The sequence below is a fragment of the Poecile atricapillus genome, chromosome 4 (assembly GCF_030490865.1).
Source record: "Poecile atricapillus isolate bPoeAtr1 chromosome 4, bPoeAtr1.hap1, whole genome shotgun sequence".
Lineage (NCBI taxonomy): Eukaryota > Metazoa > Chordata > Aves > Passeriformes > Paridae > Poecile > Poecile atricapillus.
This window is the reverse complement of record NC_081252.1, coordinates 74,215,994-74,233,351: the sequence shown is the minus strand read 5'-3', so window position 1 is coordinate 74,233,351 and position 17,358 is coordinate 74,215,994. Positions and strand designations below refer to the sequence as shown.

The window sequence follows — 17,358 nt, the reverse complement described above, 5'->3', positions numbered from 1 at the left end:
CTTGACTTAAAAGAACTTGTTCTCCAAATAAATGTATTGGGTGTACCCTGAAGCTCACAAAAAGTTCATAATCATGTCATTTGCCTTGATAAGAAGCTCAGAGCGCTGTGAATAAAAATGAAATAAAATAAAATAGGCAAAACAGCTCTGCCTTCTGATCTTGCTCCAGAAAAGAAGTGGCTTTTGAAGAAGCCAGCAGGGCTAGACCTGTTGGTTCCAGGCTCGCTGCTAAACTCCTTTTCAGGTCCAAGTCAGTGTGTTTTCAGGTTTGTGTTCTGTTATAAAAATGACTTTAGTGTGATTTGTCTCTTCAGTCTGGTTTTTATAATTATCTGTGTTAGGATATTTGCTCTTCAGTCTACCGAAGTCTTCAGACAGTGTCACATGAAGGGTTTCTCCTCTTCTTGCCTCCTTCTTTTCTTGCACTTCCCCCTCAGACTAAAACATGTTCTCACTGCCTAATCCGTGACCTGGGGCTTATTCTGTCATTGATTTTCCTTGCTCAGTTTTGTTTAGCTGGTAATTCAGTATCTTATTTTAATGTTTTTTCCCCTCAGTGGCATGCTTTTTGTGGCACATCAGTTGGTATCATCAAAATTACTTCCATCTTTCAAATCTAGATGTTGAAAGACTTCACTGAAAGCTGAAAATAAAGTCTATAATTATGCCTTCGTATGTCATGATTAAAAACCTTGCTTTGAAGTTTTATTTTTTTCAATTTCCATTGGCTTGAGTATATCCCTGCCATGACAGGATTTCTAAAATACAGAAAGAGGTGCTCGAGCTTCTGGAGGCTGTAGGTGATATTTTAGTGCTTTACATGCTGCATCTTCTCTTTCCTACCAATCAAATTAGGGCATGCCTAATCCAGTTTGATTTTAAATGCCTTCTTCTAGTATGAAGATGAAGAAGCTGCAGAGGAATTCAAGATTTCCAGCTTTGTGGACATGGTCCGGGATTGCAGCCGCATCGGGATCCCCTACAGCTGCCAAGGTAGGGTGGGTTATGCTCAGAGTGGAAGTGTTTTGCACCCTGCAGCTTCAGGGAATGAAGATTTCCTTGCCTTAGAAGAAAAATAAGGATTAGTAAGTCATTAGTTTCCTTTTAGCCTCTTTTTCCTTAAGAGCTGAATTTCTTTCTGAGAACTGGAAGTTGTCAGAGTTCATCTGGGGAGTGAATGCCCCCAGCGTGAGGCAGAGAAATGATTTGCATTCAGAGCAGTGTCTTGAGCTGCTACAGAAGTTTTCTGTTCCCATGGGAGCTCCAGATAAATCCTTCTTTATGGAAGGGAGGAATAAACATTCCTTTATGCAAGTTTCCTTTTTTAGAACTAAAAAAACCTGCCCTGCACGGCTTCCTGTTGGGATCTGGAGCCAGCCTTGAGCCTCAGCAATGTAATCTTGCATTCTTTTTTTATTCCTAATGCTTTATTGCTTCCCTTAGGGAAGGGTGATATGCTCTGACTGCCTGGAAAGTCATTAGTGGAAGTGCCAGGAGGAAGAGTTTTCTTCTCCCCCAGCTTGAAATTCTGATTAAATGGGGATGATGGAAGAAATTCCTCCCTGTGAGGGTGGTGAGGCCCTGGCACAGGGTGCCCAGAGAAGCTGTGGCTGCCCCTGGGTCCCTGAAATTGTCCAAGGCCAGGTTGGACAGGGCTTGGAAGAACCTGGGATTGTGGAAGGTGTCCCTGCCCATGACATGGGCTGGACTGGGATGAACTTTAAAGTCCTTTCCCATCCAAACCATTCTGGGATTCTTTAATGCTGACAGTTTTTACTTCAGGCCAAGTATTTAAGGAACTGGTGTAAACAAAACTCCCTATTTTTTATCTTGAATTTTAATTGTTAATCAGCTTATAATGAAGTTTGCAAGGAGATGTGGAATATCCTGAGAAAACGGGACAAAATTTAGGGTTTAGAGGAGCTTCTGCACAAAATTATTTTTCACTTAAAGCTTTTCAGTTGTACAAAGATGTGATGATTGAGACCCTCTGTGAATCCCAAGAACTCAGGGAGACCTGGAGTGCCAGGATTTGTGAGGGAACGTTGCTGTGTTTGTTTTGCAGGCCACCTGCAGATATTTGACATGTTCATCGTGGAGAAGTGGCCGATCGTCCAGGCCTTCGCGCTTGAGGGGATTGGGGGCGACGGCTTCTTCACCATGAAATATGAAGTGAGTGCTTCCTTTTGTCATTTCCTTTCTGAAGCAGGAGTTACTCATGGAATTCTTTTGTTTGGAAAGCACTTTTTGAGATGATCTAGTCCTGACTCACTGCTCAAGTAAGCTGCTAAATTGGATGAAGTTTTTTGGGATCTTGTAAAACTGTGATAGGATAGAGACCCTGTGGTGTTGCTGAGATTCTGTTCTGGGATACACAGCACTTTTTCCTGGATAAACCATTATTTGGACATTCTCTCCAAGTCTCTGCTGTGATTTAGAACTTCTTTCCTTTCTCTCTAAAGCCACCTCTACCAATAACCAATTTTTTTATGCCTAGATGGATTCTTTTACCCTTAATTTTTTTTAGAAGGGTTTTAGATCTTCAAGTGCAGAGCAGAAGGAGCTGGTTAGTGACAAACACTGTGAGATGAGCTCTGAAAATAAGGAAAGATTATTTCTTGGGTCACTGGTTTTGATTGAAGAGATACATCTCCTTCTCTCACTGACATTGTATGTTCATGGGTCATCATACAATGCTGAATAGGGCAACAATCAGGATTTAATTGCTCCTATATTTAATAATGATTTGCTGTTTCACTCTGAGCAACTTATGTCATTGATTTGCCCATTTATTAATGCTCTGAACAACATTTTCAGATGACAGCTTTGCATTTCTGTGCTTGTTTAAAGCTTCTTTGATTTCATTTTTTGAACTTCTGCCACAGCAATGCAGATGTTCCATTTTTCTTATCACTCCTCCATTTTTACAGCCACAATGGGCTTTTGTCTGACTCCTGATAGCTGGAAAACCTCCAGAGAATTAATGGTGCTGTTGTTAAAGTCTGTCATATCTAGAATTGTACATGCTTGCTCAGAAATAGGCTCTGTGAGTTCCTATTCTTTTCTGAGCACCCTTGTTTTCCCACTGGTTCCTTTCTTTAGGGCTTTTTTCATTCCATCACTGGTACTGTAACACCTTGTGGTGTGAAGCTGCCCAAACCATTAAATACAGAGTCAGTCGCCCTTCTTGATGTCTGAAATGAGTCAGTGAAAATTTGACTGGCAATTCAGGAGCTGTTTTGGTCTTCAGTTGCCCTTCAATTACCCCAATTCTTTTCACAAATCTGTAGAGGCTCTGAAAAAAATGTTCAGGCACGGTGGCACAGACAGAACCTCTCCTGTGTAATCCAGGGAGCTGATACTGTCTCCAGGCGCTCCTGAATGCTTAAAAAGGAGCAGGGAAAATTCTTGGACTCCTTTTTTAAGAGCAATCATATTGGTTCTGGCAGTCCAGCCAGCTGCAGCTGGAGTTCTTGCTTGCTTCCTTCTTGAAATCATGAGGGGATTTCAAATGGGAAGTGACATTCCTAACTTTTTAAGTGTTTGGTTCTGTCAGGCAGCTGCTCTGTGTCACTGATGGGGGAGGAGACCAGGCTGAAAGTGCATTTGGGATCACTGTAAATGATCTTTAAATTAATTCTTCTGCCTTTGTTAAAAGGGGAGTTTTTTGGTGCATTTTTTTAGCTCAGACTTTCCCTCTGAGATTTTCCCTCTGCTGTGTGTTCTCTTAGATTTGAGTGTGAACAAAGGATGGTAATTCATTATTTTTCCCAGTCTTTTAAAGGCAGTTGCTCTTTTACTGGAGAAATCAGAGTTGCTCAAGATGCTGTAATTTAGAAAATTTACTGTATTTATAGGAATGGAATGGAAGTGAGGTCTGGGAAATCATTATTAACATCCCTAATTACATGAGTACCTGGAATAACTGTAAAGCAGTGGGTTAAGAAAATTCCAGCCAGTACAGCTTTTTTAACTAAGTAGATGATGGGCAACCCTGTAAATGCAGAATCATTCAGATACAAGTATTTTTAAGAGTATATTTTTAAATAATACTCTCATATGCAACATCCTGCTACTTGGAAGAAAGTATTGCAAAGTTAAACTGTCTTGGCCTGAATTTACATCAGTTTAGAGCAAGTATTGGCTGATGCTCAGGGTGAGTAACCCTGGAATCAACTCTTGGCTGTCTCAACTCAGAAAACTCATCTTGCCCTTTTGCCTGCACCAGCTCATGCAGTTCTCTGCTATTAAATTTAAAAATTTTGTGAAATGATTTGTTTGGAGGCTGCAAAGAAGGCTTTGCACCGAGTTCAGACCCTCACTGGTCAGGTCTTTTGTAACAGAGCAAAAATATTTGAGAAATCAGAATTAAGGAGCACAGTTAGGGCAGTGTTCCCCAGTGCTGTCTCAGATGAAACCTGAATTTGTGGCCTTTTCTTTGTGGTGTTTTTCACAGAAATGTGTTTAAAAATCTCTTTCAGTTAATGGATGTCAGTGCTGACTTGTGGAAGACCTATAGCAAAATGGATCCTGTGTCCTTGGAGGATTTGCTCTTTGAGGTAATGCGGGTGAAATGTTTTGCCTCAGCTCCTGCTTGGTGTAACCACAGAGTAAAAGTGTTGTGATTTTGTTTGGTTTTCATTAAGTTTATGGGCTGAATCTACAGGTTCTGCCTGCTGCTGCTTGCAGGGTCTCCTCCCATTCCTTAAATCTACCACAAACTGTGCAAAACTCTAAAATAACTTGTCTTGGTTTCCTTGAATTTATTGCTTTGTCTGAAAATCTTCTAAAAGTTTTCCTTCATGTCATTAAACCGTGTACAAAATACATGAAACTGCTGTGGTTTTGTGTGTTAATCCTCCCTCTGCAGCAAGGAGTGTTAAAAAAAATCCCCTTTAACACACAACCATTCTTCCAGGACTAAAAAGCACTTTTCAGATGTTTTGTAGCTCCTTTAAATGGGGAACAGTGCCACTCAGTGGCTGCCCTGATGCTTTGGGAAATACAAACAGTGGGAAAGGATTCTCACGTGAATGCCATGCTCTGATCTCAGTGCTAGAGCAGAAAGCGTTGTAAAATTAGTAGTATTTATAATTATAAATTATAATTTATTAGTATTTATACCTTAATTGTATATATATTTTATAATTATTACTCTATATTAATTTTTATCTATTTCTAGCTTGACAGCAATTTAATATGTATGAAATTCAGCAGTAATTATCCTTTATTAATAAGATATTGGTAGCACACACCAATTTGGTTGTTCAGTCAGCTGCTGTAATGAAAATTAAAATATCATAGAGTTTTTACAAGGCTCTCAGTCTAAGTAATCACTCTGTGATATTTCACTTCCCCTTTCTATTTGGAAGTGAGATTAATGTTTGGGACTTGTCCTGCACTCTGAGCAGTTAAATTATTAACCATAATTTAAATTTTCATCCTGAAAGTTGTCGTTAAGTTGACTTCAATTTTCTGAAAAAAGTGAACATAAACCACACACCCAGAAAAAGACACCCTGAAACCCAGCAGAACATCCTTATCTTCTAAAATATATTCATTTTCCGAAGTTTATTGTTTCATTGGGTTGTATTCCAGTGAAATGTCACCTTTGCCTTCATTTCTCTTGCCTAGGGAAGTAATGTAAAATATTTTCCTTCTAGGATTTAATGATTTTTGAGCACCAGTGGACCAACTTTTTTGCTAATTTTGACACTGAAATTCCCTTCATTCTGGAACTCTCAGAATCTCAGGCGGGGGAGGTAGGCTTGCTTCAGAAGTCCTTGAGAATCCTGCTGGTTATCCATGCAGAAGAAAAAATTATTCAGCATTCTTTTGGGCTTTTTTTCCCCTATCCCATCTCACTTTTCATGTTTGAGGAGTAAAAAACCACATGGTTTGGGTTTTTTAAAGTCACCACCCACCTTAAAAATCCGTGGTATGACGGCTTAGGATTGCTCGGGTAATTCAGTCGAGTGTTTGCTCGCTGATAATTCAATTTATATCTGCACAGGAGATATTTGCAGGTAGATTAACTTGCATTTGGATGGAATCTGGTATGTGCAGGGCTTAACAAGTTCAGTTTGCACATCTCAAACATAACTGAGGGGGTAGCACTGAGCATGGGAGAGAACAGCACAGGATTTCTTGGGGTGGCTGTTGCTTTTGAAGTGTTTTGTTGCTTTCTTGATGCATTTCAAAGCCTTTTGGTGCTTTTTTTGATGCATTTTGTTGCTTCCTCTGGGATAGTAGATGTCCCTGCCCATGGAAGGGGGTTGGAACTAAATGAGCTTTAAGGTCCCTCCCAACCTAAACCATTCAATGATTTAATAATATGAGAAACTTAGTGGTGTTTGTGTTAGTTTGTGGAGGTTGGAAGTATTTTTTGAGGGTTCAGGAGTTTTCTCTGAGAAGGATAATTCAGATTTTATTAGTGGTAGGGTATTTCATACTTCTGTTGATGTACTTCCTAGTAATTTTTGTTTTCAATTCTTCACAGCCATTCAGAAGTTATTTCAGCCATGGCATGATCTCAAGCCATATAACAGACAACAGGTAATTATTCCTGTAATTATTCCATTATTCCCTGTGGTGTCACTACTACCTCAATATTTTATTTCCATATGCCTAATGTTATAATGCTTAAAACTCTTTTTTTGATATCACCTCAGTATATCAAATCTCATACTGAAAAAAACCCTGTGCAAAGGCACTTGCTGTAAGGATAAGCTGAATTTTCAAGGGGTTTAATGCTGTAGTTCTTATATATACCATGAAATTTTGTGCATTATGGTTAGTTCCATCCCTGGGAAAGGTTGGATGGGGCTTGGAACAACCTGGAATAGTGGAAGATGTCCCTGCCCATGGCAGGGGTTGGAGTGAGATGATCTTTAAGGTCCCTTCCAACCCAAACCATCCTGTGATTCTGTGAGAGAGTTTTAACCAAAAGTCGTTGTTTAGCTGAAGGTTCTGTTGCCAAGTCTACATTTTGCTGTTTAGAGCTAATCAAGGTTTGTTTAGCTACTTCAATCTCTGCACATTTTCCTGTATTTGGAGTAAACCAGTGGAGTTCAATGCCCTTTATTGCTGGCAGCATCTTCTGGTGTTTGCATTGCAATAAAGAAAAGAAAATCCTTGACCTCTCCAGCTGAGTCTTGGGCACAAAGCCAGAACTAAACCCAAAATAGTTTTGTTTGTTTCCAACATGGTCATTTCAGGGTTTTTCAAGATGGTGAATTTTAAACTAAGCAGCTTTTCAAGGCAGTTTAAGATAAAAGAATCTCCTAAGAGCATTTGGGAATAACCTTGCGTTAAGTTTATTGTATTTGAAATAAATTATCTTTTTAATGCAAGTAGATTTTTTCTTTAGAAATTTGTTGTTTCACTGTGAAGGTTTGTGCAGCTTTAGTAATTTTTTTCCTTTTAGTGAGAAATTCAGCAGTTGGTCCATCACACTTGAAAGCTTTGATTTCATTTGTTGGTTGTAAACTTCCTGCAAGTATTTTGGTGGTGATTCCCTCTCTCCTCCTCAGCCCGAGCCGGCAGCCCTTTGTCCTGTTTGGCAGCCACTCCACGAAGGAAAACTTGAACTCTGGGAACTTTAATTTTCCATCTGAAGGACATCTGGTTCGAAACACTGGCCTTGGTGGAAGCACTGCCAAGCATATGGTAAGGCTTTGGGGAAGTTATCTGAGATTTTGAAGCACTGTGTATTCCTTTTTTCTTTGTATATTTTTTGTGCCTGTCTTCCATGAGTTAAATACTTAATTCTTCTTAACATAAAGCACCTTAGCAATCCATCAGTTTAAGAAACAAATTTAATTTTTCTTGCTCTTTCCAAGTCAAACCATACTGGATTCTTAATCAGGGACTGCTGAATGAGTTAAATTAATTTATTCTCTGGAAAAAGACAACTTTTGCTGTAGATGGGTGGGGGAAAGGGAAATGCTGTTTGTGAAGGTGTGTGTCCTGGCCACAAAGTGAAAGCCTTCTGTGACACACTTAACTGTGACACACAGATTGTATTTTAATCACATTCACTTAGCCATTTCTTGAAAAAAGAAACAAAAAGTCACTTTTTGTTTTTTTTTTTTTTTTTTGTTAACACCTTTGTGTGGGATACCAACATGTATCCAAATTCCAGCGTGTGCTCCAACACCTATTGATGAAACTCTGAAAAGCCTTTCCTAGTTGCAGGACTGTTCTGATGAAATTGCAAAGATTAACTTGTTTCCATTTCCAAGTAAAAGCTGGGTTGTTAAACATTTGCTGAGCTCCGTGGCTCCTTGCACCGCGGCGCAGGGGCCGTGCCTGGGCAGGCGACCCCAGGGAATTGGGATCCTCTGGCTGGAGGGCCTGGGTGGCTCCAGAAGGCAACTGGCAGCGAAGGAGGAGAGAGGTAGAGTGTGGAGAGAGCTCCCTGCTGCCTCCAGGGGCTCTGGGAGTGGTGTGAGCCCTGAGCAGGTGGATGTGGCCATGCTGGAGTGAGCGCATGAGTGAGGCCATGAGTTCATGAGCTTGTCAGCATTTCATGTGCAGCTGCCTCAGGGATGGATGGACGTGGGGCTTCTGGGCACAACTCACGTGTCCAGAGCCTGAGAAAAGAGTGGTTTTGCATCTTGGTGAAATCTCATCCTCCATTTGCTGCTCTAACACTGTTTCTGTAAAAACACTTTGAGTTCTGTCTTTCCTTCCCTTGTTAACAATAAGATACCATTTGATACCTTTGCAAATGCAAGTACTGTGTTATTCTGATGTACTTGCTCCGTCTGTTGTCCTCAGATTCTGATGCTGTTCTTAAAAAGGTGGTTTATTTACAGGTACAGGTGATACTGTTTTAATAGGGTGTCATGAAAATAGTAAATAAGACCAAGTGCCAGCATAGTTATGGGAACCTGACACACTTTCCTCTTCATGAAAAGAGCAGTTGACATAGGAAATTGAAAACACAAGTCAGAGCTCATCTCCTTTCCAAAGTCTTTCAACCATTCAGGTCAAGTCAAAAGTGAAATAGACCTTTGAAAACGTAAGTTGCTTTTTCACAATCCAGTTCCGTCTGTGTTGTAAACTTCTGTAGTCTGTCAGTGCTTAGAAGACTTAAGGGGAATGTAGTTAATTGTTAATTATTGCACCAATTTGTTTTACTGATGTCTTTTTTATCTCATTAATACTGACTGCTAGGTAGTGCAGTGTGTATCTCCAAAGGGACCTCTGGCTTGTTCAAGGACCTATTTTTTTGGAGCCACTCACATTCCTTTCCTGGGTAAGTGCATTAAATACCCCAAGGCAGTTTTTACCTCTGATTCCATGAAAATTTGTAGCAAATTAAAAGCTTTGCTTCCTTTAGAAGCATCAGGCCATGGAGTGGTAGATTCTGTAGCCAGTGCATGAAATCATAGCAGATTTTGTGGGTAAAATTTGTCAGATCTGAGTTTAAACATAAGATCTGTCAAATCTCAATCTGCAGACCCTTTTTAAAGCATTCAACAAATATTTAAGTCCATGTTTCATATGGATTTATTAAAAAAAACAGTCTCCAAAATAGAGTAATACAAACTGGTAATGGTCAAGTAACTTTTGGATTTTAGAAGGATGAAGAAAATTCTTTCACTTCTGTCTTTTATTCTCATAATAATGAGATACGGTAGCTGTAATCCCAAATAAAAATAATCCACGTAAAATTTTTAAAAAACGTTTTTCTTATGTGTTTTAAATGGAAGAATCTATGGATAAAGTCAGTCCTTAGGGTTATCTTGAAAATGTACTGGGCTCAGAAGAGCTGGAGGATTGGAATTACAGCCTGTGTTTGCCCTAGTAGCATAAAATACTGGATAAATTCCATGTAAGGTGTGCAGCAGAAATGTTCTCACAGTACTTAAACCAAACCTTTTTTGTTTTTAATACAGGAAATGACAATGAGATGCACAAGCAAGCTGAGCAAGTGTAAGTTGGCAATTTTTTACATTATTCCTTAACTCTTCGCTCTTTCTACCTTGTGGCAGTAGGTGAAACCTGCTTTTAGTGGCTGTTGGCATTTGCAGAGACATTTTTATTGAGAATAATGTGCATGGGACAGAGTTTCAAAGGCAAGATGCTTGTGAGGAGTTTCAGTGGGTACATGAGGAGTAGTTAGTGTGACAGCAGCAGAGCAGGAAAGGAAATATTAGTAAATTTTGCTCAAATTGTAGTTAAAAAAAAGTGTTAACAGCTACTTGAATAACTTTTTAAGATCCTGCATGTAAAACCAAGGGAGAAAAGTCTCTCACACTGTAGCATTTTGCACAGATAGAAGAAAAAGTAATTTTTTGATTGGTTTCATTAACCACGTGTAAGATTTCTGATGCTTAGTGAAAATGCCAACAGGGAACACAAACTTATGAAGAAATTCACTGTGTTAAGGTTCTGTCAAAGTTAATTTTTCCCAGAAGTTGGGAAGCTGCAAAGCTTCTGCTTGTTTTAACCTTTTCAAAATCAGTTATTTATCCATGTTGATGTCCACTTCCTCTGCATGTTGTAGATTCTTGTCCAGCTTGGAGAACACAGTAGATAATCTGCTTTGGTCCTGCTCTCTCTCTTGATAAACCAAGCCTTTCCTTAGAGATTTTGTCCTCCTTGTTAGCTGGGATCATTTTAGGAGCCTGTTTTTGCTTCTGCAAAGCTGCATCACCTGGTAGCAAGATATTAAAGATATTCAAGATGTGTCAGTACTGTCACACTAAATACTATTGACTCTTGGTAAAGGTGAGACATAAAAATGGAGTTATTGCACTGAGCAGCAGATTTTCCTTTTTTTTTTAGAGAAAATGGAACTCCAGCAGGTATTTTTTCTTGCATTTGCATTCTGCTCAAATGTATTTTTGTCCTTCAAAAATCCTTTGTACTAAATACATTTTAATCAAGATGAGTAGAGAAACTCTAAGCAAATAATGGATTGATAAAGGCAGTAATTATAAAGGAATATCTTTTTCTTGGAAGCATCCCTGTATTGGTTCAAATAATCTAATTTCAACAGTAGCATAATTGGCTTTTTTTGACAAACCTGACTTAGTTTGCAGTTGAGTCCTGTAACTGCTTCTTACAGATGTCAATATTTTATAAAAAGTGAAATGAAAAGTATTTTATGAACACTTTTCATTCCAAATTTGGCTGTACTGGTTGCCTGGAGTACATAAGCCAACTCTGTAAATTGGAGGATAAACTGGGATTAATTTTGTGGTTTTATTTTTATTTTAAGAAAAGGCTTCAAAAGCAACACAACAGAAGTCCTGTGATTTTTTAAAATTTTTTTTCCCACTGATAGCTTTAAAATGTTTAAATGGGAAAAAGAATAAGATAAAGGACACCTCACTGAAGTGTTTTCTTGCAAATATATATGTGAATTTGATGGAAAATAAGAATGATTACAAAGTCTGGAAGAATTATAATATAAAGGAATTACATTTATTTACTGGGTGCAGTGAAAACATACTAAGTGCATATGAAAGCACAGGAAATTGCAATCCAGAAACCTGAAAAAATAGTGGAAAAGCTGAATTTTAAAATCACTTGCTGCTGTTGGGGATAATCAAGCTTTGGTGCATTTTGAGGTTCCTCCCTCTTTTTTTTTTCTGATTTTTTTTCCATCCTTCAGGAATGCTTTGCATTTGGCTTAAATGCTGTATCCTTCTCTTTCCTCCCCCCTCTTCCCTCCCTCAGTATTGGCAGTGGAGTAATGAGAAAACTTAAAATTTAGGGACTAATTTTGTTGATCTGCTCATCTCTTTGTTGTGATTTAGCAGGAAAACAGAGGCTGATGTTCCTTGGTTGGGCACATGTGGGTTTTCCCCAGTGGTTCTGGAGCTGTAAATGTGTCAATACCTGAAAGTCACTCCTGGCTCCTCCTGACTTTGGTCTAATTCTGTACAATTTTTTCAGTCCCCTTTTAAGAAGGGAACTGGACTGAGCTGGGGTGGAGATTTTGTGGAATTGTGGAATGGTTTGGGTTGGAAGAGATCTTTAAAGATCATCTCATTCCAATCTGCCAGGAGAGGGAGGGACAGCAGGGACACCTTCCACTATCCCAGCTGGCTCCAAGCCCTGTCCAGCCTGGTTTTGGACACTTCCAGGGATCCAGGGGCAGCCACAGCTTCTTTGGGAAATCATTCCAGGGCCTTCCCACCCTCACAGGGAGAAATTCCTTCCCAAAATCCCATCTATCCCTCCTCCTGTCAATGTAAAGCTATTCCCCCTTGTCCTGGGTGCTCCAAGCCCTGTTTTTTAGGATGTGATTCTTAAACCCAACTGCAGCAAAAGTCAACAGTAAAACAGATTTTTTATTCCTGACCAACAAAAGCACCAGATACATTCATGCCAAGAATTATTTCCCCAATATATCCTGTAATTTGAGCAATTTCCTCGCCCTAATTTAATTTTCTTAAACAGAAAGCTTAACTTTAAAGCTACCTCTCCACTTATTTCAACAAGGACCCCTTCCTTATTATTAAGGGAGTTGTGCAATGAGAGGAAAAACTGCTCCTTTAAAGAGAGGAGGAAGAAAACTCTGCCTGTCCAGTAAATGTTGTGTTTGTATTTCTCTTCAGTACGCTGTTGTCGCAAATATATTCTGCTGTTGTAGAGGCTGTGCTTGCTGGCATTGAGTGCTATGCTAAAACTTCCACTGAATCCAAGGTAAATGAAGCCCCCTGTAATTGTTCTCTCTCTGTAATTGTTGATTTGGATTGCTTGCAGTATGAGATTTACATGCAAACCAAAATGAAAACCAAAATAATTCCCATGTTTCGCTCAATGGAATAACACAAGGTTGGTACCCTGGCCTCCAACCAGGCTCTGAATTCTGTGTTTAAAAAAAAAAAAAATAAAAGAGAGATTTCAGAGTGTGTCTAATTTTACCCATCTCCAGTCAGTTTTCCATCTTGTTGTGAATTTTCCTGACCTCACAGTAAGGAAAATGAGATCTGTGAAAGAACAAATTTTAGCCTGGTGCATCAGTGTGTTACTGTTTAGTGTCTCTTGTTCATCTTATTTGAAATCTTCTGGAGCTGCTGAGGTTTGGAAGGATGGGAAAAGATATTTTATTCTTCTATTTCCTTTTTTCAGGCAAAGGAGGTGGCAGAGCAGGTGCTCCTGTCTGTGTTAGACACCCTTGGCTTAGCACAGCTGAAATCTGCATTACGGTGTGTATTTCCAGGGTTCCTCATTGCTCATGGTCCCACTGGATTGGCTTCTTTGGGGGAAAAAATACCAATTACAAGCTGAAAAATATTAATTTCAAACTGACTGCCAGACTTCAAGACTTCATAAGGCATTCAGCCTTTAAAAATCTTTATAATTATTCAGTTTTCCAGTTTTCTTAATCACTTCTTTTGCTTTAACTCTATTCCTGCTTATTTTTTCCATTTAAAAGTATAAACCACACATTTCACCTGTACAATTTCTGTTCTACAGCTCCAAAATCGCTTTTCAAATTCAGGCTGTGAACAACCATGGCAGGTTTGTATCACTATCTTACAACTTCTTGTTGCTAATAAGTGCTTTTCATACACTAATAAATTAATTTTTGTCCTGCAGAAACCCTTGTGTTTGATTATTTTATACAAGATGTGCTCAGTGCTTTTGTGTATGATGTAATGAGATGATTTGTAATTTGTAATGATTTGTAATGTAATTGTGATGAGTTCAGTGTTTTCATATCTGTAATTCTGTGGAATCTTAAAAACATTAAAAGGAGTAAAAAGCAGTTGGGCAGACTAATTTTATTAACTGTTAATGAGTAGAAGCAGCATTGAGCTCATTAAGAGTTTCCTTTTAAAAATGCTTTTAACTTAGTTGATATCACAAATTTGTGCTTATTTAATCCCCACACTAATAGACTGAAATGACCTGCACAAATAAGGGTTTATTTTAAAATAAAACAGCTTTTTTGGCTGCTGTGGAGTCACAGAAAGATGATCTAATGTTTAAATATTTAATTATCATTGTTCTTCTAGAATTACTCCGTTAGATAACGAGGACAGCCTCAGTTTGATCAAAACGGTAAGAAACAATAATATTTATATATTTAATTAGAAAATAGAGCTCAGGTGTCTGTTTTCCTGGGGCATAGTGAGATTTTTATGTGATCACAAGTGTAAGGGGAGAGAGAGAGATTTCAGGTGCTGGAACAGGTTTAACAAGAAGTCATAATTCAGAATAAAACATTAACACAGATTTACGATCTCAGGCTTTAACCACAATATAGAAATATTGGTTTGGGATGTTTGAAAAATACAGATTTGCTGTTCCAGTTGAAATATTTCAAGTTCTGCTTTCTCTTCCCTTCCCCTCCAACTGCTGGGTTGCTGCAGGCATCCATGATGGTGTTTGACATTCCAGACCTGCTCACGGGAAGAGGATGCTTGGGATCTGTTGTGTTTTCAGAGTCCTTCCTGACATCACAGATACAGGTCAAAGAAAAAGGTGAGAGGTTTAAATTCTAAAATTCAGCACCACTCTTGTCCTTCTGTTGGCTTTGCTGTGATGGGAAAGCCAGAGGAATTCCAATGGATGTTTTTGCTGTTACCCTGATGGGTTTGGAGCACTAAGAGCAATGGAAGAAGCCATGGAATGATCAGAATAAATCAGGATTTCTTTGGAGCTTTGTAGCAGCTCTGTGTATGTCGGAGCACAAGTGAACTGGGAGTTAATCTGCTGTGAAAGCTTCATTTAAACACTCAGAAATCCTTAAAATAACAGGATTTTAATATTTACTAAAGAAATTTCGAGTCTTAAAAGTAACATATTGGGCAGTCTGAAGTATATGGGTGGTATTAGTCTAGTGGCCACAGTGATATGAGGCCAAAGGTTGGATTTGGTGACCTTGGAAGTATTTTCCAACCTTGATAATTCCCTGATTCCTCTGCTTTGCTTCCCGTGGCTTCCCTGCAGATGGCAGCATCCATCCAGACTCCAGGCACATTATCCTGACCGCAGCTATCCCGAGATTCGCTTCCTGGCTGGTGAGTGAGAGCACACAGCCTCAGCTCATCCACAGAACAGAACTTGGTCTGGGAGTGTGGATGTCTGAGGGAAAATATGGAACTTGAGCATTGAAACAGAATTTTGTAATATTAACATACCCTGGTTTTTTAGACTTGGAGAGTAAGTGAAAAACTAAGTGGAAACAAGCGGATGGTTCCATCCACAGCACGAGTTTTAAATTATTTCATTTTCACCTCATCAGGTTTTCAGCTGGTTAAAGGTCTGGGGGTTTTTGAAGTGCACAGTGTGACTTTGGAAAATTCTGTTTATTTTGGGGCATTTTAGATCACCCCAAAAGAAGGCAAACTCAGGTTCAAGACCTCTAATGCAGCTCTAGTTACACTGTGTGAAATAGAATTCCAAAGAATATGACAAAGCTGGGCATTACCCTTTGGCAATGCATGCTTGAACAGTAATAAAAAATAAAATTGCATGCTTTCCACCTATATAATATTATTTTAGTTATAAAACAATTTAATGGGGAGAAAATGGTGCAAGAAATTATTTTGGTCCCATGGTAACACAGTATTAAGAGCACAAAATTGGTTTTGAAACACTCTGGGCTTAGGACTTTTTCTGTCTGTGGTACCTGAGGTTCTTGGTTGGCCTCAAAACTTCTTTAATGCCTTTTATTTAATGTTAGATTTTCTTTATTTATATAAATCACAATTCAAATGGAAGCTGTTTCTGGCTGCAGGTTGAAGACAGTGATGTGAAACTGTCTGAAAAGGCACAGCAAGTATTGAAGGTAAAATTAAATATTTTTGTTAAACTAAAGAAGTTACACTTTGTTGACCAAGTATTTGAGAAACTTGAGCTACTACCAAACTCTCTCTTTGTTACATGTGCTACTTCTCTTCTACAAAACTTGCCTTTTTCAAACTTTGACATACAAAATAATATATTGTGTGTAAAAGTTTGAGGGTTTCTTTATTTCAAAGAATCACAAAACCCGAGAGCAAAAAGAGTCCTAATAAAACTATGATTTCATGGAAGTATCACTAAACACTACTCATAGAGCTCATGGGTTTCCAAAAGCCCCTAAAACTTGATGCAACTTTCTTTTAACTTAATTAGCATGCTAATGTCTAAAAGAAAACACTCTAAGCACTAGAAAAAAAAAAAAGAGTTTGGAATCTGGGAACGTCTTAAATCACATGAGTTTCACATTTGTGGTGTAATTTGTGGTTCCCAGGAATGTTCATTATAAATAGATTTATTTTCATGTAATATACTTCTAGCTCAGTAGATTGACAAACTAAAAACAAAAAGCTCAGCCTTGTGGTTGTGACAATAACTTGTAACTTTGTAGCTGCTGGCAAAACCAAAATGGGGGGGGAAGGCTTTTAAAAATTGTCCTTTTGCCTTGCTCTCTTTTCCTGGTCCTTCTGTGTCCATGCAGGATAAAACTATTTTAAAAGTTCTTGACAAATGCTGTTTGAAAATTAAATATTTTCTCTTGGAACAAAAGCAGGAGAAAATGTTTCAGCCTGGATTGGTCCTTGATCCAGTCTCTGATGTTGCTGTTTGTTTTTTCCTGTGCAGGAAGACAAATCTTTCCTGGGCACTTTACTCACTGGGGGTGATGGAGTTTATATGTGTTCCAGCAATCCACAGGCCATGCCTGCAGAAGGTGAGATCTAGGGTTTTTTTTGGCTTTTTTTTCTTGTTTTTTCTTGTTTTGTCGGTTTTTGTTTTGGTTTTAAACATGAGAGAGAGATTCTGGGATTCACACTCTGATGAGGCAAACTGTGCCATCATCTTAAACTTTCAATTTGCCTTTACAAGTCTCTTGTGTTTAATTCCATGTCTGGTTCTTTTGTCCCCAACCTCTGCCTGAAAATCCTGGTCCTGGAAGGAGAATTCCTGCTGAGCTTTGGTCACTGAAGCTTTGCAGGACTGGGAGGTGGCTTTTCCCCATAGCTCACATTCAGAACATGCACAGACTGGCTCTTCCTGTCCTTAACAGATGAGGTGCCAGATGTTTTCTGCTTTCTGTCTCTTACAAACATGAGGTTGGAAAGATTTGCCATTGCAGAAGTGCTGTGGGCAGGAGGAGAAGGCAAATATTCCTCTCAAAGCCTCCTCCTGGAGCTGATGCTTTCCAGTTTTCTGCTGTTGGCATTTTCTCTCAGGAATTCAGAGTTTGTCAGCACAGGTACTCACTGTGGTTCAGCAAAATGCCAGATTTTGGTCCTTCTCAGATCCAGTCCAGTTACAGCTTTTTGACACAAGATCCCTGGCAGCAGTCTTGGATTATTCCTCCTCTTTTGGTGCCTTTTCCTTCAAGAACTTGAGTTCATGAGATACATGAGTATCACAGGAATAGGACTGAAGACAATT

At 38.9% G+C, this 17,358-nt stretch overlaps 1 protein-coding gene across 1 annotated transcript in view; it reads left to right on the top strand.

Moving 5' to 3' along the window:
* Nucleotides 1-17,358, top strand: part of DNAAF9 (dynein axonemal assembly factor 9) — a 65,734-nt gene that overhangs the window by 18,019 nt on the left and 30,357 nt on the right. Inside the window, exons 5-20 of the mRNA XM_058837461.1 lie at nt 897-993; nt 2,066-2,172; nt 4,482-4,559; nt 5,664-5,762; nt 6,500-6,555; nt 7,533-7,668; nt 9,181-9,262; nt 9,906-9,942; nt 12,579-12,666; nt 13,096-13,172; nt 13,444-13,488; nt 13,986-14,031; nt 14,343-14,454; nt 14,923-14,993; nt 15,713-15,763; nt 16,561-16,648. Coding sequence (XP_058693444.1) covers nt 897-993; nt 2,066-2,172; nt 4,482-4,559; nt 5,664-5,762; nt 6,500-6,555; nt 7,533-7,668; nt 9,181-9,262; nt 9,906-9,942; nt 12,579-12,666; nt 13,096-13,172; nt 13,444-13,488; nt 13,986-14,031; nt 14,343-14,454; nt 14,923-14,993; nt 15,713-15,763; nt 16,561-16,648 — 1,270 coding nt within the window. The remainder of the gene's footprint in view (nt 1-896; nt 994-2,065; nt 2,173-4,481; nt 4,560-5,663; nt 5,763-6,499; nt 6,556-7,532; nt 7,669-9,180; nt 9,263-9,905; nt 9,943-12,578; nt 12,667-13,095; nt 13,173-13,443; nt 13,489-13,985; nt 14,032-14,342; nt 14,455-14,922; nt 14,994-15,712; nt 15,764-16,560; nt 16,649-17,358) is intronic.